Genomic DNA, 27,119 nt, shown 5'->3' on the forward strand with positions numbered 1-27,119 from the left:
GACGCTCCTTTTCCGGAAAAACTGAAAACAGAATATTATTCCGTTTTAAGCAGTTCCGGAAATTCATGCCAGTGTAGACACAGCCTTTACCTACTTGCCTGTGGACTTGTCCTCATTTGGACCCAATGAGTACATCGTGGTAGTGTATTGCACCTGTCTTGTGCAAAGGACTTCAATTTCTAGTGCTGCCAGTCTTGGACATCCCTCAGATATTAAGCTAGCGAGAGGCCTTGACCAAGCCCCCTAGGAGCTGAACTCCAGATTTAGATTTGAACATGTTCCATCTCGCTGATGGGCCATTCCAAATGCAAACATCAATGAAGTGTTGTGGGTTCCATCTGTCACACATGATAGATGGACTGTCAACTTATTCATGGCTGGTGTAATGATTTGAGTAGTACTAAATCAGCTAAACATAGTTCCTTGATTTGTGTCTTTCTGTCTTATTATCAGGAAGGAAAACTATTTAACTGAGCAGTCAGTCATAAAAATTAAATTGGGGAAAAGGGTGGGTAGGTCATGAGAAGAGCTGGTCTAAAATGCTGGGGGTGGTTTTCCTCTACAGAAATGTTGGAGTTTTTAAACTGAAAACTCAACCTGGAAATTTTCAGATGAAGATTTTGTGATTTTCATTTATTTCATTTTGGTGTAGAAAGTAGATGTTGAAGAGGTGGGGTCATTTTGTTGCATAGTTTTGACAAACATTTTGAACAGGCAGAGTCATTAATTGGGAAGGTTCAATGGATCGCAGCAGCTGTGAGGAGAAGATGGGCCTTATTGATAGGGTGGACTGAGGTGTGGGACTGAGAAGGGAAAGACAAGTAAGATGTGGATGGATTTTACTGTCGAAGAAAAGGAAGTTTTAGGGTGCATCTACACAGCGCCAAATTTCAAAATAAAGCGCAATTTCAAGCCATCCTTTATTCCTCATGAAACAAGGTTTACTGGGATGGGAAAATAGCATGTCCGTTATTTAAAAAAAATGTTTCAAAACAACGTGGCTTTTGTAGATACAAGGTAGCTATTTCGGGATAGCCTTGCAGTGTAGATGAACCCTTAATGAGTTAGAGATACGAATCCAAACTTTTAAGATTTACTAGGTCATACAGTCTATCTCCCTGACTAACTGAGGCCTAACGTACAGTGGTACGTGAAGTCGATGGAAGTTTTGCAGTTAACTTCAGTGGTGCCTGAGCTTTCCCCCTACCGTTTTGCCCGTGCACATTTTGTAATATTGACTCACCATAAATTCTTAATAATGTGTTGCTTTCAGCCACATTGATGTGTATCTGTGAGGGGCATAGGTGATACTTATAGGTTGCTTACAACTGAAACTGTATGCTAGTCATTAGGTCTTAATTTTTCAAACCTGTTCGGATCCCTCATTGGCACTATGATATACCTCTTTCGATTTATGCAAGCCTTCTGAGTTTAACTGGCAACTTGCTTTGCCCATTTACTCAACAGAACCTTGGGAATGTGGAACATATATTATGTCACAAAATATTTCCAAGTCTGAAGTGTTTTTTCAGAAAATTTTTGAAATTATGGAAGGGGAAACTTAGTATTAAAAATACAGAAATATTGCTAGTATAGTGATAATCCAGGAGTTAACTTATTCAGACTGACATATAGCTGAAATTTCCAAATGTTTGAAAGATCTGGCCCCCACATTAATTAATTATTATATTTCACTACGCTGAAAATACGTGTCAAAAAACTGCAAAACGTTTTACTACCAGGTGAGTCATTTATGATTAAGATCTGAAATTTACTAATGCCCTGTATCATTCATCTTCAACAAGCTATTTAAACTTGACTCTGAATGTATGCATCTTATTACAGAAAATACTCAGGTTTATTTCAGCCATTCTCCCTGTCATAAAGAAAATTAAGTATGCAGATTTTTGGTTACAATGTTCTCTTGTCTCTCTCCTCCCCCCCCTTGTATACATCTGTTTTAGAAATGAATGTGTGTTTACTAGGAAAATACTGGAAGCAGCAACATTACTGTCTTTGAACATCATGTTTAAAATAGTTTGAAAAAATCATCTACTGTATAGTAGCCCTACAGTCAAATTTAGCCATAATCCGTCAAAGTAATTGGCTTTTGTGAAGTGCTTGCATTTTGCTTCTAAGAGGTCCTGTAAATCTTTTCATGTTTCCCCTTTGTTATTACTAGTTTTGTGTGATCTTTTTAAAAATGTTATACCTTTCCCTTGCCCAATTGTGCTAAAAGTTGTGATCCAGATGGTTCTTTTACCTGGTTCTGAAATGCAGCTTGATATCACAATAACGAGTGCAATGTAGGTAAATTAAATTAAATAAAAATGTATGTGGCCTAGATTGCCAGATCACATTTGGCTTTATCTCAAACACTTACAATTTGAATCGATCCATTTTTCAAGGTCTTTTGTACAACACATCTTTAAGAGGGACAAACCAATCCCCCATGTAGCAATTGCTTTCCCAGTTGGTGAAATGATCATTTTGTAGCATATGTACAAATTTAATTTTATAAACTGCTTTAGAAGAGACACATGCTGTCTAATAAATCCAAGGTATTTAATAATAAATATCCTATGGTGAGAACTACTGTCTGAACCTACTGTCTTTCATGACATTCCTAACTTTTTGACAATGTTGAGCAACAGCTGTTAAACTTCTGAAGAGCTTGTGTGTGTTTGTACATATGGATATATACACACATGTGCTATGATACAGGTTGTGGATCCTCAAAAACCCTTTAAAATGAATACTGACGATATGATAAATATGTTTGCTCCAGCTATTCTTAAAAACAACTGCTCTAAATGTTGGCAGGGAGAGTTCTCTAAAAGTCGATTAACTTCTACTTCTTCAGGAAATAATCAATAATGGGTATTAGCTACAGTAAGAAGGATTGTCGTCTCTTACCCATTGACTTATCAAGAAAATCTCTCATAACAAAAGTGTATATTTTGTATCACTAATGGCTATACCTTTCCTCAGATCCAAGGGTATTTAGGAGGGAAAAAACAAACATAGGAGAGATTTAAAAGCGGCAGGGGATAATTTTCTCCTAAAGCTACTTCTATTTTAAGGTCCCTTTACTTGGTGAACAATAAAAGTAAAATACTAAAGAAAACCTCCTGATTGCACATAGGCTTGTTTATGTTGTGCCTCTGAAGAAATGCCAGACATGGGACATACATTGCATTTTCCTTCCCAATTATTTTTGCTTTGATGCTGTACAAGAGAAATTGTGGGTGACAGAAAATGAAAAGCCCCTTCTGTTTTGTTTCCACAGGTGGTTTTTAGTACATAATAGGCAAAGGGGGCTTCTAGAGCATTTTTTCTAAGTTGAAAATACTTCACTTGCTTAAGATTTAATTGCATACTTGCTCGTATAAAAATCCATTATCTGTACAAAAAACAAGAATACATTTGCATTTCATCAGCTATGATTGTGGTTCCATTAGCTGCTACGTGCTGGTTCCTAGGCCATGAGTCATTGTCACATACTGGTGTGATTGTTACTTTTCTCAGCAACTGGATGATACAAACAACCTACAGTAAGCTGCTGAACACATACTGCATCACTCTGCCATGAAACAAGTGAATCATTCTGCAAAGGAAACCTGACTTCCTACCACTTCAGGAAGATTTTCTTTAACAAAAAGGTGGTCTATTGTGATATGAAATAATTAACAATTATTTTCACCTGTTATGAAATAATTAATTAGTTTAGCTGGCCTGGAACAGTTTCTGTAAAATATCTGGTTATTGGCTTTTAAGTAAAGATTTTGTTGATTGTGTTTTAATTAATCATTGAGATAATTTTAATTGTATTAACATGATCTATAGTTGCATCTGAGACAAGCAGAAGGCATGGTTGAAATCCTAATCCCATTGAAGTCACTGGCAAAATTGATATTGATTTCATTAGGGCCAGAATTTCTCTGTGTGTGTCTATGGTCGTTGTTTGACTTCTTAGTTTGTTGGGGAGTTCCATCACCAGAAACTCAGTAGTAGAAAGAATCCATGTATAGAGGATACTGGGATTACTACACTACAATTGTGTCTGTGATATTTATAGTAATGTGATTTACTGTTTGCCTGAAAATTACTGAATTCAGGGTGAAATTGAATTTAGTTAGCAAATATAGTCAATTCCATTCCAGTTAGATTTGAGGGTGGTTGGTGTGATGTGCAGTATTTTGCAATATGTGGATTTATGTTTTAATAGTCATTACATTTGAGGGAAACTAGAAAAGTGTTTATAAAGACTAGGCATGTAAGAGTGACTTTAAGAAGCATACAGTGTTATCCTCAAAATGTATTTAGCTGTTATTAATCATGCTGAGATGGAAAAATAAATGATGCTGCATTGCTTTGTGTGGTCCTGACAAGATTTGTATTAATAGCACATGTCACTGATTGTGATGCCAAAAGGTATGTACAACCAATCAGATAAACTGCCATTGTAAAGATGTGTGGGCCCCTCCAGACTATCAACTCAAATGATAGAGAGGAACGGGGGAGAAGAGATACCTACCACCTCCAGGAAATATGAGCAGTAATGATCTGGAAATTGGCTTAGTAGTAGCTTTTGGAGTCATTCCATTCATTGTGGTTGTCATCATTATTGTAGTTAAAAGAGATACAGTGCTGAAAATGGTTAGCAGGCTGGTTAATGCAGCTTCTCAAACAAAAGAGGTACAAGTTGCTGCTGCTGCTGCTGATTGTGGTGGTGATTCACAGTACTTCTACGAGGAAGACAGCAGTAGTTCAAAAGAAATGGGGGAAAACTCGGATTCCCTATCCAGCGCATCTTCAAGGCAGGGAATATAGAAATTTTCCTATGTATTGGTATACCTATGTATTGGTACACCTATTGAGACAAATAAGGGAACAAATAATGAGTTCTAATATAAGTATTATATTCCAAGTATGTAAACACGAAGGTCATGAAGGTCATGCAATATGGCCTTGGTCCAGATAAGCACATAAGCATATGTTTAACTTTGCGCACATTAACTGAACCAATGGGACAATTCTCACGCTTAGAGTTAAGCATGTGCCTGTTTGGAGTCTTTGACATTTAACACCTTGTTGTTATGAAGTTTTAAATTTGTAAATTCTTTGTGCACTGAAAAGTTGTACAGAAAAAAAAGTGAAAAGAGCACAGAAAGTGTGAAAGATGAGAACTAGTCATTAAAATACTCAGTCACTGGAACAGACTGTGAGCTTAAACATATGCAGATCATAAATGCAATTAACATGGTATTTATGTAAATTTCTTTTCTTTGTTTAATCATTGTAACTTGGACCTTTTTTGTCATTTATTAAAATTTGTAATTGCGTGTTTTTTGTTCCGGAAAAAAAGTATGATTTCCATTATTTTATAGCATATTGTGATCGATACATCTAAAACTGTATTTTTGTTCTCATTTATAGATGGATGCCTTGTAGACCACCAACCAATCCTGCTACCGCTGCGTGTGTGGCAGCACTTCTACATGATCACATGACTCTTGATATGGACGCGGTCCTGTCAGACTTTGTTCGGTCCACAGGGGCAGAACCAGGTCTGGCAAGAGACCTGCTGGAAGGTAAGCATACCCCATAAGCCTTTAGCACTTTTTCCTCATATTTATTGCTTTCATGCAGTAGTCTGTAAATGGTGAAACAGTCTTTAAAAGTATCTAGTATAGTCTGTTAAATCATTGATTCCTGGATATCTCTGCCAAAAAGCCAATACGTCTGGCAGTTTAATCACACAAGATTATATCAATGCAGCTGTTTTCTGTTACTGTGGTAAAGGTGATGCTCTAGATGATTTATATTCTTACCTAAAAAGTGAGGGGAAAGTCTTTCACCTAGGTTCAGACTCTGTCATTTTGAGCTGCCTGCCATGCTCATTAGTCATCAAAAGAAAGTCTGAGAGTACGAAGGAAAGGTTTCATTAGTTACCTTAATCTTCTAATATGGAAATCCATCCTGAATTTTGTGTCATGTTCGTTAATAGTGAGACTGATGTGGATTGGTTTTGTGTATCTTCTGATCTGGGCTGGCTGTAGGTGCTGCCAAATGTTAAAGATGTTTTAATGTTATATTTATAAAAAGACTCCCGTGTTAAGGGCCAATATTTGTTTTTCCCTGTATAGTCACATTTCAGCATATACAGAGCACCTACTATTTGTTTGTTTTTTAAATATACTGGTGAATATATCTCCTGGTCACAGTGGCAGATCAGTGTAATAGCAGCTGGGCTTGAATAATATTTAATTTAAAGTTATCTGATGTAATATATTTTCCTTACTCCATGCTTTTTAGATAATAAGGAATGATACGGTGTTAACTCTGAATTGTATATGATGTGGTGTACAGTTTTACAATATGTCATACTTGTTTTGGTTCCCAAGACATCCGTATTACATAAAAATAAGTCCTTAGAACATGCAACTGTCAATGTTATCCTTAGCACTCACTAAATGTAACAAAAGACCTTTGTTTTGTCTGACTGATCTGCCATAATGGGCTGAAGTCCATCATTATCTTTATGACATGGCTGTTCAGCCTGGCTCGCTTGGGGGATGGAAGAACTGTGCCCCCATCTTAGAGAGTCTGTTCATGGAGACGGAGTAAAGTATAGTTAGTCAGGGTGCAGAACTGGGTTCTGATTGAAGAGGACTTGACAGTTCTTTAATACTTTGAATACTAACAGCCCTGTCCAGTGGTAACATTATGAGGCTTTTTGGATGCACAAACCTCTTGCGTGCTAAGCTGACTTGTTCAGGGACAAGGCTCACTAGGTGACATAGGGAATTAAATAGCAAAAATAGCTGAGCTGCTTGTGCATATGGCATGGGACATATGTTTGCCAGTGTCCCACAAGCAGAAATGTCTGTATTCCTTGGGTAGAAGAAAAGTTTAAGAATTTTTGGTTGGTTCTTTCACACATACTTGGAGTTACTCTCACCCACCCCCAACTCCCTTTGTGGGCTGATAGAGGAGTCTCCTTCCTTCCCACTCCATGTTCTCCTAGCGTAAGTGAGGAGTATGTCAGTTGGCAGACGGGGTTATTTTTTCTTTCCTTTGCATCCTTGGTCATCTCCTTCAGAGAGAATTACTCCCCTCAGCTGAGTGCCCGCTGGATCTGTCATTCAATGAGAGGGTTTACAGCCAAATATGTTTGAAAAATGTCTCATTATTATAAATGTTGCATCTGTACAAGGAGGCTTCTTAAATCTATTAGAGGACAAACTTACTTGCATCTTAAGGCTTCCTTAAAAAGGATATGATCACCCCTTTCTTAGCAAAAGGCAGGTGATTTTATTATTTACTGTAGGGGCATAAGGTTGTCTAGAAGCTGGAGTCTGTCTGTCAGAGTGGCAGGATGCGGCTGACTCTCTGCTATCTTTGCTTTGTTTTCCTCACCTGTGACAAGGGGATGTACCTACTTCCTAGGTGTGCTACTGGGCAAAACTGATGTTTGCAATGTGCTTTGTAAATTTCCATCAAAGGCTATATATAAGTAATACTGTTATTGGTTGGGTTGGTGATTTATCTCCATTTGTAGTAGGTGACTAAAGCGATATTGAAAAGACTAACAAAGAAGTTGACAACAAGCAGTTTAATTATTCTTAATGGTCTAATTCATAGTGTTTAACTGCATTAGGCAGACACTCCAAATTCTTAGTATTTGCTCTCTCAGGAATTTCCTCAAGCTTATGAAGATAAAATATAATCTTCTGATTTTAAGATATTTTCATAAGGATTTTTCAACACATAAGGATTTGTCAAAATAGATACTATATTAGCAGTTCTCTAATCACATGGTCCAACCCACACATATATGAATTCATTAAAAATCCTTGCTAATGATCTTGCAATTTCATGTGCCAGTTCCTTATTATTCTTGGGTGCCCACCAACAGCCAGATTTGGTCCCATTAAGCTGTTTGGGTTTGACTTTCACCTCAGCTGTGGTATTTCTACTTAAATATATTTATTTCTATTAATCACCCTGCCAGTTTGCTTGCTCCTCATTACCTTTGTTAAAACTGAGGCAAAGTATTTGTTTTAGATATTGTGCCATGCTGAGATTATCTTTAATCTGCATCCCATCCACAGCATTTAGTGTTTCCACTTTCTTTTTTCCTGGTTTTCTTTTTATTTATATGGCTTTGTAACCTTTTACTGTTGGTTTTAATTTCCTTTGCAAGGTCCACGTCTGCTTGGCTTTTGGCAGTTCTTACTTTTTTCCCCTACCCATTCTGACCTCCAGGAGAGCTTTTCTTACTGATCTTCTATTCCTTGTAGACTTTCTGCTTTCTTTTAATAACCTGTTTGAGATGCGTGCTCATCCAGTTTGTTCTGCAACCCTTTCCCATGAATTTTTTTCCCTTGATTGAGATGCAGGCTTCAGATGGCTTCTGCAATTTTGAATTAAAGCAATTGCAAGTTTCCACCCCATTCAGATCCCTGAGTTCTTCAGTCTGGTCTACTTTCCTAACTAATTCCCTTACTTTGGTTTAAACTGCAGTGGTCCCCAACCTTCTGCGGCTGCTGGGTGCCCAGAGCTTGGGGCGTAAGGATGGCTTGGACCAGCCCTGGTCACTAGGCGGGCGGCATGGTGCCTGTGGGCACCGCATTGTGGACCACTGGTTTAAAGTTTGCCCTTTTCAAAACATGAACCCTAATTGCAGAGTATAGTGAGTCAACATGGCCTCGCGCTGACCCGGAAGGGGAAACACTCCCTAAAAACCCTTTGGGGGCTGATGCTAGAATAACCCAGCCCCACCCACAGGAAGCAGAAAGGCAGGGCAGGAAGTATAAAAGGAGGAGCTCACAGCTGAGTTGGAGTCCGGCTGCCAAGCCAGCCAGATGCTCCACCTGAGCTCCCCAGGAGGAAAGCCCTGCTAACCCGCCTGAGAAGGGAGAACTGGCCTGAGCCGCCAGGGCCCCTGCTAGGCCCAAGAGACAGGGTTGGGCCTCCTGGGCCACTGCCAAACCCACAAGATTGGCCAGGGCCACCCCAGTCATTGACAAGTCCCGAGGACTGGCCTGGATGGCCAGAGCAGCTGCTGGACCCAGGAGATTGGCCTGAGTTGCCTGGACCACTGACTGATCAGGACCCAGAGCCCATAGACATTGTGCCAACCCCATCATCCCCAGTGGCCTCTGAGGAGTCCAGTGGGGACTAGGAAGCGGCCATGGGATAGCTGTCACTGTGTTGGCTGACGAGATGGAGGTCAACTGGTTAACGTGTTGTGGCCAGGATTCCTGTGACCCAGTGGCAGCCCACGCTGCCACTCTTAGGGCCCTGGGCTGGGATGCAGTGGAGCAGATGAGCCTGTGTCTCCCCTGCTGCCTTTCACCTTGAGTGGCAGGTTTCCCCCTGTGGTGATCAACCCCCTGCGCTTATTGGCTCTCAGCCAGCAAGAAGACCTGACCCCACCTCCCCACTCAGCCTGAGCCTTTCAACTATTTGTTGCCCTGCTCTGAACCAGGGCCCAGGCCTACCTGAACTTGTGAACCATTGTTTGTGTGCCTGCCCCACCATGCACTAGGGCCTGGGCTGGTTTAAGGGCTGGTTTAAAGGCTACTTATTGTGTGTTTGTTATCCTGCCCCATGCTGCCCCAGGGCTTGGGCTGGCCTACAGACTGTTGAAATGCTTTTGGATGCCTGCCCCACCCCGTACTCAGACTGAAAGGGGACCCTTAACTGTTTAGTTGTGAGCCTGAACACAGGGCTGGGGCCCAGGACTAAGCCAGCTGGGCCTACATAGACCTATTGTTGTTTATCCTTCCATTTAATGTAAACTGAACTACCTCATGATTCTCTAAAGCTGTCTTTTATAGCCAGTTCTCTGAGATCCATGCTACATACCAATACTAAATCTAAAACAGCACCTCCTCTTGTTGGTGAGGTGACTATTTGGTGAAGGAATCTGTCTGCTATCTCATCCAGGGATATTTGGGGCTCTGTCATTATTAGTAGGTGTGGGACCTCCAATTTATATCACATAATTCTGAGTAGTATTCTTTCCAGCACCCATTAAGATCCACTTTAGCCTCAGGTCCATATCCTGCATCTTAGCTCCTGGCAGGCAGCACACCCTTCTGGTCTCAGGATCAGCTCTTGTGACAGGCCTGTGCATTCTTGTTAGTAGGCAGTCTTTAGTTACATAGCCCTGTCTTTTCTAATGTTCATGCAGTTTTGCTCATCCTCTTGTTTTTTGTTCACTCACCATTTTCTGCAAGTCAACCTGTATCCTCCTGGGATCTGATCTCATTGGGTTTTGCAGGAGTAGCTGCTCTTCTCTTCTTCCTTGCTCTCCCTTCTTAAGTAATGGCCTGCTGTGCCCCTTTTTCATTTTCCAGCTCAGCAAACCTGTTCCTGAGATCTATTTCTCCTTTACGAGCTGGTCTTTTCACCTGTCTAGTTGTTTAGTCACAAGCTTCCACTGGACACATTCCTCTCCCAGCAGTCTACCCCCACAGTTCTTCAATCCAGCTTGCGTCTGTGAGGCTTGAGTTTTCTCTTCAGCATTCTCCTCCTTTTCCCGAATCTCCTTCAAAATTCAACCACAGCTTCTTTGAGGTATGTGCCCATAGAAGAGAGATGTACGGCAGCTATATGGAGTTCTAGACAAGCCTTTACACAGCGTTACACCATTACAAAAGCATCATAATCCGATGCTTGGCTGTCTTATCATTATTATTTATTTGGACACCTACCACCCACCTCCATCAGACAGTCACTACTCGTGACTCACTATAAGTGGAATAAAAGGGAAAAAACGATGTAGCACTTTACAGACTAAAAAGAGAGATTATTAGGTGATGAGCTTTCGTGGGGGTCTGCCCCATGAAAGCTCATCACCTACTAAACTATCTTGTTAGTCTTTAAAGCGCTACATAATTTTTTTCTTTTTGTTTTACCAAGATCAGATTAACACGGCTACCTCTCTGTTACTTTTTATAAGTGGGATGTAAATGACAAGGAGTCAAAGAAGAAACGGTTACAGTAAGTGTGGTTATTTGAGATGTTTTGTCCATATTACACAACCTGCCCTTTTTCACCCTATTATGGAGTCCCATAATATCCACATTCTATATTAACAAAGGACTCAAATACACAGAATATATGTGCACCATCAGTGGAATGTATATATGAACAACATAGCTAAAGAACCACAAGTAACTCTTCCTGGAAAGGAACAAGGAATAGTTTTGGCCTACAACAAAAACAAAATGAGCTATGTTTATGGATTTTTAATCTTCCCTGAATTGTTATGAAAGAAAAATGACTAAAACATAAACACATGAAGGGCTTTAAAATGTCTGTAAACCACTACCTGCATTCTCTGTGCTGCTTTGTATGTTGGTGCAGCCACTGGCACACTTTAGATAGCCCTTGGAGACCTGTCTGTCATAGCAGCTTCCATCAGCCACTCTATAGTCTGTAGATCTACATCAATATGATTTTGTTGTTCCTGTCCTTATTGCATTCCACATTGACGGAAATACCAATGATCAAATATATGAAAGTTTATTTTCACTAGGGAAAAGTGTTCTCTTTTCTAAGAGAGTTTATTTTCTGAGGAGAAACCTCTGACTTGAGCTGATTCAAGTTTTTGTCTTAGAAACCTGAAAGGCAGTCTCATAGTCCCAAAAACAGAACATATGCAGGTGTTGTAGTGTCCTTATTAACCCCAGAAGTATTGCTTTGAGAGGAGTATAGGCTGCTTTGAGCAATTCCTGTCTAATGCTTCTACCCACCTGAAATATTAATAGATTTGCCATGCAGTTTCCAAGTTGTTCGTTTCTTGCATCCCAACTTTTACTGCTGACTGAATAATCCACAGTGAAGAATTTATACAATGAATTTACCCGTCCTCATAGATTTTCTGAAGGCATAAGGCAGATGTCTCCCATTTCTTTATCATTTTTAACTTAGTCCACAAATATTTATGTAACTTTTTACTTCTTTTGATTTAGTAGATGGGTTTCTAACAGTTCACTGCAAATGTTTGATATTGTAAAGACTGATTTTAAGATGTGTAAGAGTTACTTGCAAACTCAATGAATCTATGGCAATTACCCAAGCTGGGGATCTGGTGCAGTAAGGCCAAATCCACCCTCCATTTAAAGTAGTAGAGTTACACCAACGTTGAACGGGGCCCATTGTTTACAGTACAGTTCTCTCACTTGAACAGATAATAGCTGCTTTCTTGGATTCTTTAACTGTCATCACTTCTCATGTTTCCTGATTATCTGGCCAACATCTAAGTTTGACCTTTCAGATTCAAAACAAACACAAAAACTTAGCAAGAGCAACAACGTTTTGCCTAATTTTGACCCCAATCCAAATTTCCTCAAACAGTTTGCAAACATAGATTGAGCTTGGATTTTTAATGAACCCCCCAAAACAGGGTGAGTGCAGGTGGCTCTTAAGATTTTTTTATACAAATCTTTTGAATTCCTCTGTACATAAACTTGGTATCTGTTTTTCTCTAGTTAGCAAAACTCATTTGCTCTAAATAACCTTGCTAGACTATGTTGATTTTTAAACATTTATTGACCATTGATTTCTTAATGTAGTTAACTGACCTATATTCTGTTGCTACATTCTGATTGAGGTTTCAGGATGTGTGAAAAAAGCATTTCTATGTATTGGTTCTTTGTTTTGTTTTTGGTTCGTTAATTTTAATTTGGGGGAGGGAGAGGAGGTGTCTCCTTCTTTTTAAAGGGTTGAGCCCTCCAGTCTTTTCTATGAAGAACTCTTTCAAAGTCACTTTAAAACCGATGGAAATCACTGACCCTTGGTATTGAATTAAAAGCTATGGCTATGTCTACACTGGCATGATTTTGCACAAGATCTCTTTTGCAGAAGAGTTCTTGTGCAAAAACTCTTCCAGAAGAGAGCGTCTACACTGGCATGTGCCTTTGAGCAAGAGATGTGCTTTTGTGCAAGAGCATCCATGCCAGTGTAGATGCACTTTTGTGCAAGAAAGCTCTGATGGCCATTTTAAACATAGAGCTTTCTTGTGCAAGAAATTCATGTTGCCTGTCTACACTGGCCTCTTGTGCAAGAACAGTTGTGCAAGAGGGCTTATTCTTGAGCGGGAGCATCACAGTTCTTGCGCAAGAAGCCCTGATTTCATATATTAGAACGTCAGTGTTCTTGCACAAGAATTCACGGCCAGTGTAGAGAGGCAGCACGTTTTTGCGCAAAAGCACTTGCTTTTGCGCAAGATCGTGCCAATGTAGACACAGCCAATTAGTTTGTCTTTGTTTTTGAGAAGTTAATGCTCTCCTCATCCCAATAATTGAGCTTTTTAAAAAATACGGTTATACAATATAGTGCACATAATCTTCCAGTTACGTTTAATCTATGTCTCCTTGATGAACTAGGGGATGATCTTTTTAAATTGTGTGTACAAACACTGTGAATATGAATAGCAGGGTAGCTGGCATAACGTGGGTAGTAGCAGCAGAGGTTTGGTTGAGCCATGCCCAGTACAAAGCAGCCTGTAACCACTGGGTTTACTCAAAAGTAAAGAGTGACCCTGGTAATTACCAGTTTGGGAATCTAACTCCTATCCATAGGTAAATATTGCAACAAGTACTAAGAGAAAAAATAAATGGCCTGCCGTACTGGGTAATTGTCTTTCTGCTCCATGGGCTTTCGTGGCCGGTACAGTATCCAGCCGCACTACAGATTTGTAATGAATACTGATGGCTTATTCAACATATGGGATACCATTCAAAGAGTTCATATTCTCAGTATATAGGTGATACCCTCCCTCTGATATCCAGCTGGACATGGTGATCCAGTATCTCTCCCAGGATGAAATTAGGTGCTGCTCCTCTAAAGGCCTCACACAGAAGTCTCAGCCCAGTGGAGGAGGGGGAGTGCTGTAGGGTGGCTGCAAACCAACACCTGCATTCTCTGCATCACTTTGCACCCTGGAGCAGCTGCTGGCACAACTTAATCTATGCTATAAGCCAAAATGCTGTCTTGAATCCACATAGATCAATTTGTTTAGGTCCCACCCCAAAACAACCCTTCCACTATTGTACTTCCCCTGTGTCAGGCAAGGGAGTTGTTAGTGTTGGAAAGCAGCCTTACAGGTGCCTGCTTGAGTCTTGTGCCAGGGCAGTTAATCCCCCGGAGTATAAATGACTTTACACTGCCCCAGTCCTTTTATCCAGCATAAAGGGGTGGAACCAAGGATGCGGATCATTTTCCAGTGTTTGGGCCAGATGTGGGCTGGATATCAGATCTGTTATTCATTATTTGCATTCTGGTAGCACCTTAGAGGCATTGTGCACACATGTAGCAAAAGTAGCAAATGTGCCAAAGAACTTCTATCTATCTATATTTGGCCAGAGGGCATCTCTTTCACTCCCTCTCTCTTTCTCGCTCTCTCTGGCTATGTGTACACTACAGAGTTTTTTTCAGAAAATTGGCCGTTTTCCCGAAAAAACGCACGGAGCATCCATACCTCAAGTGCGTTTTTGTGCAAAAAAAATCGAAAGAACAGAGGGTTTTTTCTGGGTATTCCTCATTCTATGAGGAAGAACAACTTTTTGTGAAAGACTCCTCTGCACTCCTGACTTCCAGGTTACAGCACCACTCACTACATGTGTCCTGGAGGGGCAAATTTTAGTGGCATTGCAACAAAACACCCTGTAGGGTGCTCCAGATCACTCCAGCAGCAACCATGCTAATTTAGTATGGGACTACTAACTTGTAACTGCAGCTGGCCCTGTATTTCCCCCTCAGTCTAATGAGAGCACCCAGTCTAGATTCTCGGCTCCTTAATTGTCTCCTCTCTTGGGTGGAGACCCCTGTCTCTTCCCCCCTGACAGCGGTGTTGCCAAACTGCCCAGCTCTTCACCAATGCTGTGAATTCATCAACAAAGCAGATTGACTCCACAGCGCTCCTTTGCCTCCCTGCCTCAAAGGCTCTAATCAGCACAGCTGTCACGTTTCCGGTTCCACACAGTTCTTTCTAAGCAAGCACATTCATTCTTAAGGTAAAGCACTAGAGAGAAAACTTATTAAAACAATAAAAGGACCGGTCTGCAGGATGAGACGCTTACCAGAGATCAGCCAAACTCAACCCAGGGCTCAGGTGAACAGTTCACCCAACCCTGCTCTGGACAAGAACACTATCGGGACCAAGTCCTTCCACCGCTTGCCAGGAAGGTCCCTTCCATGGTTTTGGATTAGAAAAATGGCCTCGAGACAGCTTAAATTCAGGCCATTTAACCAACATCCCTTTCTTTGTCTGTTGATCCCCAGAGCACCTACTTTGATTCAGTATTTATTTCCGTATCTGAAAACAGAATGTGGCCTTCTATATCTTTTTCTAACATTAAAAGTGTTATTTTAAATTAGTCCTATCCGCCAAGGAATTTTTAAACTGAGGGAGCCCCTGTTCTCCATATACCTCCAAAAGGTGTTCCTCCAGTCTTTCCCTCTTACACTGAGGTTTCCCCATGTCATTACCCTTTCTTTGGTCAGGGATTTACTGAGTATGCTACCTTGGAAACTGAGTGTATTACCTTGATAAAAGATAATCAAATGATGCCTAATTAGGGGACAAATCAGGTACCTTGTACATTCTGTATTATGGCAACAGAGTTTTTTCATGTAAAAGCATTACAAATCCTTGTACTTCCAGATGAGTCAACTTTTCAAGAAGTTGAAACAAGGCAGCACTCCCCCAGTGCTTCCTACATAATATGCTGCATAATTTCTTAGTGGCCAGAGAAGAACTGTGTGTTGAATGAAGTTTGTTTCTAGCACCATACACATCAATGATCTCACTAGATAGGTTATCCTCTTCTGATAGTTGTATAATTCTACAAATCACTGTTCCAACACCCTACCTTTCATACTCCTTTTTCTCATTCTATTTATTGTGCAGTGCTTTATTTTGAACCTCTTGGCTGTTGGAAATACTAAACTGAGACCTAGTTCTTGTACATTTTTCTCTTAGCCTGACATTTGCTATTCCAAAGGGCTCAGCTCTTAAGTATGCATAGCATTATATACAGATCTAACATTACATGACATAGGTTTACTAGCCAATATCTTTTGGAGGTGGAAGGGGAGGAATGCCCACTAGAGAATTTGTCATTTACACACAGAGTAGTTATAATGGCAGAACACACATAAAAGGATTTAAATCCAATCCAGTGGATGAAGGGAAAATCTTATGAGTGAACTTCTAGTTTGGTACATGCACAAAGATGATGAATTTATAGGTATGTGGAAAAAAGGGCATTGAATGATACCAGGCATTTATTTCCCATTTCCAGCGAGAAGAGAAATGAGTAATTTAAAACGTGAGTCATAGCTCTCCAATGAAAAAAGTCATGTTATCTTCCCCCATAGCATGATTTTAAGTTGACTAAAGTAGCTTACAACAATTACATGATTTTACAGTATAAATCTTTGACAGTAATTGTCAATAAACACTTTAGGATGCCCAGCCGTTTCAGCTTGCATGACATCTGCCTAATACATTATCACCTGTGTATCCAACAACGGCACACTTCTGCATGTGAATACATGAGTTTCTCTAAGTCTCCATTTTAGCCCTTAGGTGGATGAGTCTTCTGTTTTTCAGCACCTCCTGGCTGACTTTTCCAATCTCCTTGCTGACATTTTTACGGTGGGTTGTAAAATGTTCTTTTAAACAAACTCCATGTTCCTGACAAGCTCATTGTGGATTATGGGCAAAATTTCCTATGGTTTGCTTCTTTTAAGTACTCCTTAATTGCAGAAGTTGGCTTCCTTTCTTCCTCATAACCTTTCAAGTCCAACTATTCTTTGCTGCTATTTCTTTCACTTGCTCTAATTCACTATGAATTTACACCTTATAAATCAAAGTTAAATTGAACTTTGTAAGATTTTTAGCATTTTGCATTTCACTAACTCATTGCTTCCATGTAGCTCATTAGAAGTCCAGAACATTCAAGTACCATTGCTTCTGCTTTGCTTTCCAGAGAGAAAGGACTCTTGGGGCTGCTGGCAAATTTATACGGGTTTAGGTTTGAGGGAACGCAGGCTAACAGGAGCCTATAGACTTCAGGCAGCCTGTGAATTAAGATTTATTTGTTCTCCTATGTTGTTCAGAACTCGAGTGCCACATATAAATATTTTTACATGATTTAGTGTCCTGTGTTCTAACAATATTCTCATGAATTCTGTTTTATTATATCAATTCCATAGCTGCTTATTGGGTGGATTTGTAGTTTTACCTCCATTGTATCACACGGCTCTAATAAGTATATGTAACGGTCCCGGCCCCTACCTCGGGGAGAGGGGTCGTTATCTTTCACTGCTTTTGGGTGGTTCCCCAGTATCCGACCGGGGCGCAGCGGGACCTGGGCCCGCCCCCTCTTCTGGTCCCAGCCCACGACCCTAAGGGAATGCGTCCGAGAAGCGCTGCCCGACCGGGGGGGCTATGCCCGCAACGCACCGGTCCCCGGGGTTTTCCGACCCTGTCCTGGGCTGCTTCCTCCGACCCTTTCGGGTCTGTATGTCTCAGTCTGGTTCAGCGGGGTTTCGGGGGTGTCTCACCCACTCGGTTCGCGGGACACTCGGTTGCCCGTCCTGGGTCCGCCGTCGGTCCTGCCGCCCCGCCGCCGTCCGGGGTAATCGTCCGCGCCCCGTCTCGCCGGAGCTCCCTCTTCTCCTCCTCTGCGCCCAGGCCATCTGGCTTTTAAACCCCGGCGCCCCTGCTCAGGGACGCGGGCGCATGCCCCCTGTGGGAGGGGCTGGGCGCGTGCGTGCGCGGCCTATCAGGGCAAAGGTTCCTGCGCCTGCGCTGGCCTCCGTCCCTGGGCCGGCGCGTTAGAGCCGCTCGGGCATCCCAGCGGCCATTTCCTGCGGCGCCTCTGGCACGGGGCGTAGGGTTGGGACTTGCGATCCCCGCCGCCCTGCCCCCGCCTATGCTGGCGGGAGCCGCTCAGGCGTTTCGGCACCTGTCTCCCGCGGTGCCCCAGTGCGGGGCGCGGGGTTGGGGCTCGCGATCCCCGCCGCCCCGTCACAGTATAGCATGTGGTGTAGCTGAAGTTGCATCTGTCCCAGGTTATTAAGGAAGCAAAATGGGTGAGGTAAAATCAGTTATACAAATTGAACTGCTAGCACTTCAGTCAAATATCTGTTAAATAATTGGCACAATGGGACCTGATCCTGATTAGGGCCTTTGAGCTTTGTCCTAATAATGGTATCTTCTACTGAACCAATTTCTCTTAGTGAGAGGAACAAGCTTTTTTTTGAGAGATGGGCTTGGAAGCCCATCTCTCTCACCAAGAGAAGTTGGTCCAACAAAATATATTACCTCATCTACCTTGTCTGTCTAATAAACAAGGACATCCAACAGGAGGAAGGACAAAAGGTGCTGTTGCCTTGCCTTCAAAAGTGCCCAAGGCTCCAGCCGCTACTGCTGCTATGCCAGAATCAGCGCCTAGAATCCAATCCAGTGGACTATGGACAGCTAAGTCTGCGGGTAGGGACCGGGGGAGCAAGAGGCTAGCTGCTAGGACTGAGTAGGAACTGAGCCTGGAGAAGGCTACAGGAAGATAGTAGCCCCAGGGAGGCAGTCCTGAGACTACATCCCCATACCAGGGATGGATTGGGTTAAAGAGCTCAGACACACTGAACCAGAGGAAGTGCTCAGGAGAGGTGGGTGCCAAGCCCAGTGCATGCTTTTCCCCCTTCTTTAGCATGTCTGAAAAGTTTGGCAGCTTCTTTTAGCCTTAAATCAGTATTGTCTATTCATATCTGTTTGTCTAGGTTAATTGGGGACATACACATGTAGACTGTGAGCAGTCTCATTCCTTAATTAAGGAGTCCAGCATGTTGACTCTTTAATAAACTATTTTTTCTCCAGGGTGTTTATGTCCCTGAGTTACAGGTAGGACAAAACCAAACCATTACAGTTTTAAACAGAATAAAAATCACTTTCTGTCTTCATTAGATTTCACTTGTATGTTATTTCTGACATCACAATACAGCAATTCTCCAGACATCTATAGATCTCCTGGGAATGTCAGTGATCCTGACGTGATTTCTTAACAACCAAGGAAATTAAAAAACAACCAAAGGAGATTAAATATAAAAATGAACAACTGTAGGTCCTCCTCTACACAACATTCAGGTTACCTTTTAAAACTACACTTTCTATCATAGTGTCAAAAAAAATACACCCACTGGGAAGGGTTACTGTTTATACAAAGAATAATAAAGACAAAAACATGGAAATGCTTCAGGCTTAAGGAGGAGGCAAATACCTAATTATCACAGCATCTGGCAGCCTCCAAAGGAGGCTTTATTGTTGTTTTTCTTTGATGGAAAAAAGATGGTTACATTTAGAGCCTGGTTCCTGCAAAGAGCTGGCCTCAGAGGGTGTTGGAAGGCACCTACCAACTTGCAGGAGTCACTCAGTATTTTGCATGATTGGATCCTTATGCTGAGAGCCCTACCAAATTCATGATCCATGAAAGTCATTTCTAGGGCCATAGCATTTGAAAATGGGTAATTGCAAATTGACGCAGAAGGGGATTGTGCCCATGGAGGTGTAGCAAATGTGTTGGGTGCGGGGGTCATGGGACTGCCAGTATGAGCTGCTCTGGTGTATTAGTAAGAAAGTGGCAGCCAGTACAAGCTGGTACACAGCTGCCATGGCAGCACTTCAAGGACCGTACCAGCAGTGCTACCAAGGGAGCGAGAAACTCTGCTCTGCAGGAAGGAGGAGGCTTCGTGTGATCCCCTGGTCCCCCAGGCCAATCCTCAGCCAATAGGAGTTGAGAGATTGGCCTGGGGGATGGGGACAGCACAAGTTTCTTTCCCTTCCCAGAGCTGGGGGCCAAGTGGAGGGAACAAGCCTGCAATTTAAAGTGACCTGAGGCTGCAGCAGGCAGGGAGCCCAGCCTGCCTTGGGGGGTGCTGAAGGACTTCTGGCTTAGGTAAGCACCTCCCAGCCAGAGCCTGCCTCTGGCACCCTGCCCTCCCACGTCCCAGCTCTGTTCCCCAGGTCACCATCCAAACCCTCTGCACCCCCCTGCCCCAGGTCACAACTCCCTCCCAGACCCTGTACCCCTTCGTATAGCCTCTCCCAGGCCAGAATCCTCTCCTGTACCCATACTTCCTCCCTGACCCTACACCCCAATTCCCTGATCCAGATCACAACCCCCTCCTTCTCCCAAACTCCCTCAGACCTCACACCATCTCATGCACCCCAGTCCCTTACCCCATGCTCCCTTCTGCACCCAACCTCCACCCAAGACCCTGCATCTCCTCTACAGAAAAGTGCAGCCCTTGACAACTTTCCAAAATCTTGGAGTGGCCCCCATAAAAAACTATTGTCCACCCCGTTCTAATGACTATGAGCTAACTTCAGTAACTTACGATCTTTGTTCAAAATTGAGAACTTTCTTTTGTTCCCAAAGATTTCAACACACTTGATTTACAGGATCAATCTTCCTCAGCAAGCAAAAACTCTCCATCCTATGGCCCCTTGTGTCTGTCTAGTGATGTAAGCCAAGATGTCATCTTCTCTTTTCTTACAGCAACAGTGAGATTATCCCTTGTACTCTAAAGTATTGAGGACAGCTCTTGGCACACTAACCAGATTCTTTTAGGAGCCTGACCAGCTACTTGTGCAATGAGATTGTAATTTTTTCCTCTTTAAATGAAAGTGTTTTGTTGCCAAGCAGTGTTGGGTGTGGATTAAGATAATCCATGTTCAGATTTGTGAGGGAGCTCTCCTGACAATAAATAAAAATAATTAAACAAAGCCCCAGCATTTAAAAAGATATATTTTAAATGAAAAGAGCATGTTGATCTACAAAAAAGGATGACACAATGCTTTTCTGCTAAGCCATCTGTCCATGTTACATTTCATCAGCTGCTTAAAATAATTGTCATCCACCTGCAACTTGGCATATAGCTTAATCAAGGTATGTTCTGTTCACTACCAATATAATCCACAAAGAGATTGGATTTCTGATTCTGAAAATGCATGCAATCATGTGGATTACCCAGCAGAAACTCATCACAGATGCTATGCTGTTAGATGGTGTTTTCTTCAGAGAAGAGCATGTTTAAGTAGAATTAAAAAAAACAAGGTAGCATAGAAGCAAACTTCTTGTTCCGCAGGGACCAGAAAGATCCCCTGAACCTTCCCACTGCAAATTTGAGTGACTTTCAGTTAATCCAGACTAGAAAATTCAAAGAACAGTAATAATGACATTGAACTGTTTTGTTTTGTTTTTTACTTTAAAATCATGGAGTAAAAATAAATCTTATTTTGAAACTCAGGCTCTGATTTTAACTTAGTTTTTCATCTGAACATCATGCCAAGAATACAGCTGTTATATCACTTGTCTTATACATATGAATATTTTTGTTAATATATGGATACTGATGGGAATAAATTATGGCTTTTAAACTGAACTTCGGGGTTGTTTTATTAATTGGCAGCTAGTTTGTAAAGAGTGACTTCTCTATAGGTATGAGAAACTGACAATTTCAGACTTGTCTATCCTTCAAAAGAGTGTCAAGTGGTTTTCTTTGGCCTATTGATTCAAATAGTGCATTCGCTAAGTGAAACAAAATGAGAAGCAGTTTGCAGTGATGAAAACTAATAATCTATCAACAGTCTTGAGAGCCAGACACTACAAAATCATCATTTCTCTGAATACTTTCTTGGCATTAGCAAGCTTTTCCCATAAAACTTCTAGATTCAGTTATTACTCTCTTGTAGTAAAAGTGTTTTTAGAATCACTGCTAGCAATAAACATAAGAAACAATACAACTTTTGCTGGGGAAACAGTGTTCTTTATTTTTTTCTCAATTTTATTATTTTATTTATAACCCTGCTATATCATTGTAATCATTATAAATAGCATCTGGACAGAATACTGAGTTTACAAAGTATCCCTTACAATATTGTAAAGGTATAATGTTACATCTCTTGTACTTACAACATCATCAATAAAATCAACTCAACAAAAGCAGCATTAAGATAAAGAATAAAGGAGCAAAAATATGCTCTAAAACTGGATAGTATTTGAGATCTAGAGAAGAGAAAACATTCCAGGTTCTTACCAGCACAATGGTAGGAGACAGATTCCCCTAAAATATGCAGTGACAGAAACACTCATGATTTGAGTAAGTGCCACCAAGTGCCTAACGTCGTGTTTCTAAAAAATCTCATTGGGGAAAAAAATCTCAAATGGTAGCCAAAGGGTGAATGGAAGTGCCCTGAAATGGCTTATATCCTACAGTGAGCTAGAAAGATGATTCAGCGTCTGAGAAACATTTCCTATAAAGAGAAACTAAAGGAGAGCAATTTGTTTAACTCATCAAGGTGGTTTAATCATGGTTCATATTCACTTAGGCCGAGTTATCTGATATTCAAGACTTTTTAATCTAACAAAGGCATAAGAAGCTTCACTGGCTGGAAGTTAATGTTCTCAAAGTTCAAACTGGAGAAGCATGGCACACTATTAAAAAGTGCGCTCGTTACCCGCACGCATTACCAAAGATGTGGTAAATAATCCATCGCTTGGAACCTTTACATTAAGGCTTGAATGTCTTTCATAAAGAGGTGCTTCATTTTAGCCAAAGTGCTTGGGCTAGATACTAGAATCATTGGGTGTGTCTAGACTACATGCCTCCGTCGTCGGAGGCATGTAGATTAGACAGATCGGCATAGGGAAATGAAGCCGCGATTAAAATAATCGCGGCTTCATTTAAATTTAAATGGCTGCCCCGCTCTGCCGATCAGCTGTTTGTCGGCAGATCGGGGCAGTCTGGACGCGCCGTGTCGACAAAGAAGCCTTTCTTGATCGGCACAGGTATGCCTCGTGAAACCAGGTTTACCTGTGCCGATCAAGAAAGGCTTCTTTGTCGACGCGGCGCGTCCAGACTGCCCCGATCTGCCGACAAACAGCTGATCGGCAGATCGGGGCAGCCATTTAAATTTAAATGAAGCCGCGATTATTTTAATCGCGGCTTCATTTCCCTCTGCCGATCTGGCTAATCTACATGCCTCCGTCGACGGAGGCATGTAGTTTAGACGTACCCATTGGGTGAATTCAGTGCTCTGTGGCATTTCAGGGGCCAGAGAAAATGATCAGAATGTTCCTCCTGCTCTTAAATCTGTGACTCGTGAACTTCAATGGTAAAATATGTGGAACTGCTCCTCAGTGCACAGAACCTCACAAGGCTCTCTTCCCTCCCATATTCATCAACATGAAGGCCTTCAGCACACTAACATACCAGTAGCGTAGAGGTATTCAGCATTACTACATCAACTGTCAGTAACACGAGGCCTCATCTTTCTCATTGCTTTGCTGCATCTGGATGGAGAGCATCTGGCTAAGGCTGGAAATAGGCAGGACAAAGATGACGCTGAAGGGAAGCACTTGAAATAATTTCTCTCTCCTGTAATATCCCCCACTAATGAGGGCATTTGCCTTTCGTTAAGTCAATCAGTGGGCAAGTCATTTTACCTAGCAATGAAGTCACCCTGGAAAATCTCAACTGATACAAATTTTTGGAAAAAAATGCTCTGTAGACACATCCCTTATTCCTCATAGAATGAGGTTTACAGAGATGGTCAAAGAGTTACAAACACTGTTGGCTAATTTAGAATATTGTCAGTTTAATTGGCTAGAACAAGGGAGATGTGCTCACCTAACAGCACACTGATGTTTCACAGATATTGATGGGATAGTTGTCACTTGGTGGATTTCTTAAAATACAGAGCGATATTGCATGTTGGTTTTACATAGGAGATCTTTCCACTATAAGTTTTGCAGGAACTAAAATGTTGGCTAATTATACAACTGTGATGAGTTTTTTCTGACAGCAGGACTCTTACCAATATTGCAGGGGAGTGCTGAGGGGGATTTAATCTTTAATTAAAGATTATCAAATGATGAAATCTCCAGGAATTCATCCACAGTTGGCAATCCTAATTTTAGAGAACAAGTTTAAAAGCAAATTCTGTGGCCCAGTGTGGCAATTTTAATTATATCGCTATATTGCCCCTCCCCACAAAATTTTCTCATTGTGTAAGCATTGTTTTGCAACATGGCAATCTTTCTCTTACCTTTTTGTTCCTTATAGGCCTGGAGAAACTTTTTGGGCTAGCCTCTTGTTTGATGTCCTTTTCTCTTTATGCTTCTGTGTGTAATTATTGTTATCCTCTATCAATTCCTGCCTGTCTTCTCTATGTGATGTGTAGCACTTTGCATGCATGCGTGCGTGCGCGCACACACACACACACACACACACACAAACACACACTTTATGTTCATTCATATTGGGTCTCTTTCTAACCACCTGTGCTTTATTGGTAAATAGTACTCACTCAGCTAGTGCAGACAATATAACAATTTGTGGTTAAATAGCTTTTTCTCGCCCCCTGTGACTTTTTCTTACATACTTTCATCCTCCATCATTTTAGCCAAAATTTCCTGCATTTCTTTTTAATTTCTTTTGTTGAGATTCTTCCTGGATATTGTTACAAATCTGCCTTCTCTGTAATCACTATTACTTGGATCTTCCCCAATTCTGCATCTTATATTTCATCCTCTACAGTGTGGCATTTACAACTAAATCAGGTATTGAGAGTGGCTTTTTAAGTGCCATCTTTAACATTTTGAAGTAGGCTGAATTTTGAAAGCCATGTGTGGGGTTTTATAATTGTATTATTCCTATTCTTGCTAATTAAAAATAAAGATCCCCAAGCTTGTCTAGGTAGTTAGATGCTAGCTCTTTTAAGAAGTGAAGATAAATGAATTCATTACCCAAAATAGCCATAGTGAGCTACTTCACATCTGGGGGGACACCTGACTAAAAATATTGCTGCAGCTGATCTCCTGTCATGTCTGTTTTCCTCCATTCTTTGCCGCTCCCCGCCCCAAACATAAACTACATGCTGGTTGAAAAGTACAATAGAAGAGCACGATATAATTCATTTATGTATTTATTTTTTACATAGATGTACAGCGACGTGCAGCATCTTCAGAGCGAGAACGCTGTCTCTGATGCGGCAAATCCTAGACTTGACTTTAAGCATATGAGAAGTTCCATCAATTTGAATGGAGTTAGTTAGGCAACTCACATGCTCTACTGTTAGGAAGTCTTTGAGTGTTTGTCTCTTTACCTCTCTAGCACAACTGATTCTGAAATTTCTCCAGAGAGAGGTAATGAAGTGACAAATGAAGTGGATAAATATTTTACATTCTATATTCATGGGCTGTTTTTATGTTTCCAGATAATAAGGGAAAATATACCTAAGTACAATGGTAACCATTGAAAGATAGGTATGATTACCTACTGCAATCCTGAAGAAGGAGTGTGCTTCCCACCCCCACAAAGACTGTGATATGTAGGGTCTCTAAAACAAAGGTTTAAATGCCAAAGTGAAAAGTTTTAGATGCCAAAGTGCAAAATTCGACTTTTCCATTTTACCTCTACAAGCTGATAAGCTCATTAAAATGCAGAGTGAACTAGAAATATTTTTATTAAAAGAAGTAAATTAAGACTGTGTCAGAAGGTCACATTGGAGCTCTTGCAAGAGTGCAGCCATAGTTTATAATTTTTTAAAAATCTGCAGCATTTAGTTTGATTGGATTTTAGAGAATCTGCATTAGGGAATATTGAATGTAAAATCCAAGGTAGTGGTGGTATTTTAAAATAGAAAATGAGCAAACCTCTGACTTTTCTATTAGCACAATTTATTTCAGTTCAAACTAGAGGGAAATCATGATGTAAATACTATACGTTTTCCATCATGCTAAAGTGCACAGACCCGATACAATGGATACCTCAGACAGTTTGTAGCTGGGAGCAGAACTAAACCTGTCAGTCACTGGTAATGGGAAGGCCCCATCCATTGGAGTGCCCGCCTGCCTTTTTTATTTTTTTATTTATTTTTAAAACTTCCACAGTGGAGGGGGCAGCTTGCCCCAAATCTTCCACCTGCAGAGCTTTTCTTAGGGAAATGCCAAATTTCAGGTCAAATTTCCAACTAGCAGTTTGGCTCAGTAATTTGCCATCTAATTCCCAGTCGTGGCTCAAGGCTGCCTTTGCCTTTTGAGATGTTCCCCCAACTTCATTTCCCTTTTTGAGATTCTGCCACAGCTAGTGCTGCTCAGAAATTCAACAAGCGCCAATGGTAAGTACCTAGATCTGTTTTTCCTGCTTTACTCCTCTCATGTAGTATCTCACTGGCGGTGGGGCATGGGCTGAAGGGAATGGTGAGGAGCCTTCACGGGTGGCAGAGCCTAATCCATCTGAGGTCATCTCAACCCCAATCCCTGGTGGGATGTAGCTGCCCCATCTCTGAGGGGAGTGATGCAGAACAGGCAGCACGTCTGGTGGAATGCTCCTATGTGCATCCGTGACAACTGTTCCCCAGTGCAGAGACTAAAACCTCCTCCCCCTTTACTCCCTTGATGGCTGAGAGAGGAAGAACCTGGACCCAGTACAGAGACCCCTTTTATCTTTTTAATGTAATAACTCTTTGGGGTTGGTTGGTTGGTTGGTTGGTTGGTTTTGCTCAACAACTTTGGTCTCTCCCTTTTTTTTCTCGACAGATTTTTTTCCCCCAGTGGTGTGGTGGTGTTTTTTGGCGAGGGGGGTGTGTGTGTGTTTGGTATTTTTGGTTAAGCCATCTGGCAACCCTACCTCTGAGGGCAGAGAGCTTTAATCATCTGAAATACCTCTGGGGTAGATCTTGAGCACAACTTTGTTCCTCTTCCAGAACAAAGGGGACAAACGCCAGAAGAAGAAAGGTGTCTGGGGTTATTTAAGGAATTTTCCTTCTTACTGAAAGAGGACCAGTTATTCCAAACAAGGGTAGAGGATCTCGCATATGCACCCAGTACACACAACATACTTTTTTTTCATTTTAAATAAATTTAGAAAAGTAGCTAACCAAAATTTTTCCAACCTCAAGATGCAGTTTGCCTTGGTTCTAGTCTTAGGTATTAGTTGGGATTTTATTTTATTTTGCCCAGTTTATTCATCACTGCAGTGTGATAATATATTGTACGTTTCCAGTCTTTTTCCTAATGTAGTACAAA

The 27,119-nt window shown here is 41.4% G+C and overlaps 1 protein-coding gene across 11 annotated transcripts in view; it reads left to right on the top strand.

Annotated features, from left to right (window-relative positions):
- The window catches only part of OTUD7A (OTU deubiquitinase 7A), a 229,788-nt gene that overhangs the window by 122,842 nt on the left and 79,827 nt on the right, over window positions 1-27,119 (top strand). For 8 of the 11 annotated variants that reach the window (XM_075897702.1, XM_075897704.1, XM_075897703.1 and 5 more), the window contains one exon: window positions 5,440-5,594. In XM_075897702.1, coding sequence (XP_075753817.1) covers window positions 5,444-5,594 — 151 coding nt within the window. In that variant the 5' untranslated portion in view covers window positions 5,440-5,443. Of the gene's footprint in view, window positions 1-3,567; window positions 3,663-4,492; window positions 4,821-5,439; window positions 5,595-27,119 lie in introns of those variants that run through there. The other 3 variants (XM_025178330.2, XM_025178333.2, XM_025178329.2) reach the window with 3 other exon arrangements.

Source organism: Pelodiscus sinensis, chromosome 14 (assembly GCF_049634645.1).
Source record: "Pelodiscus sinensis isolate JC-2024 chromosome 14, ASM4963464v1, whole genome shotgun sequence".
Classification (NCBI taxonomy): domain Eukaryota; kingdom Metazoa; phylum Chordata; order Testudines; family Trionychidae; genus Pelodiscus; species Pelodiscus sinensis.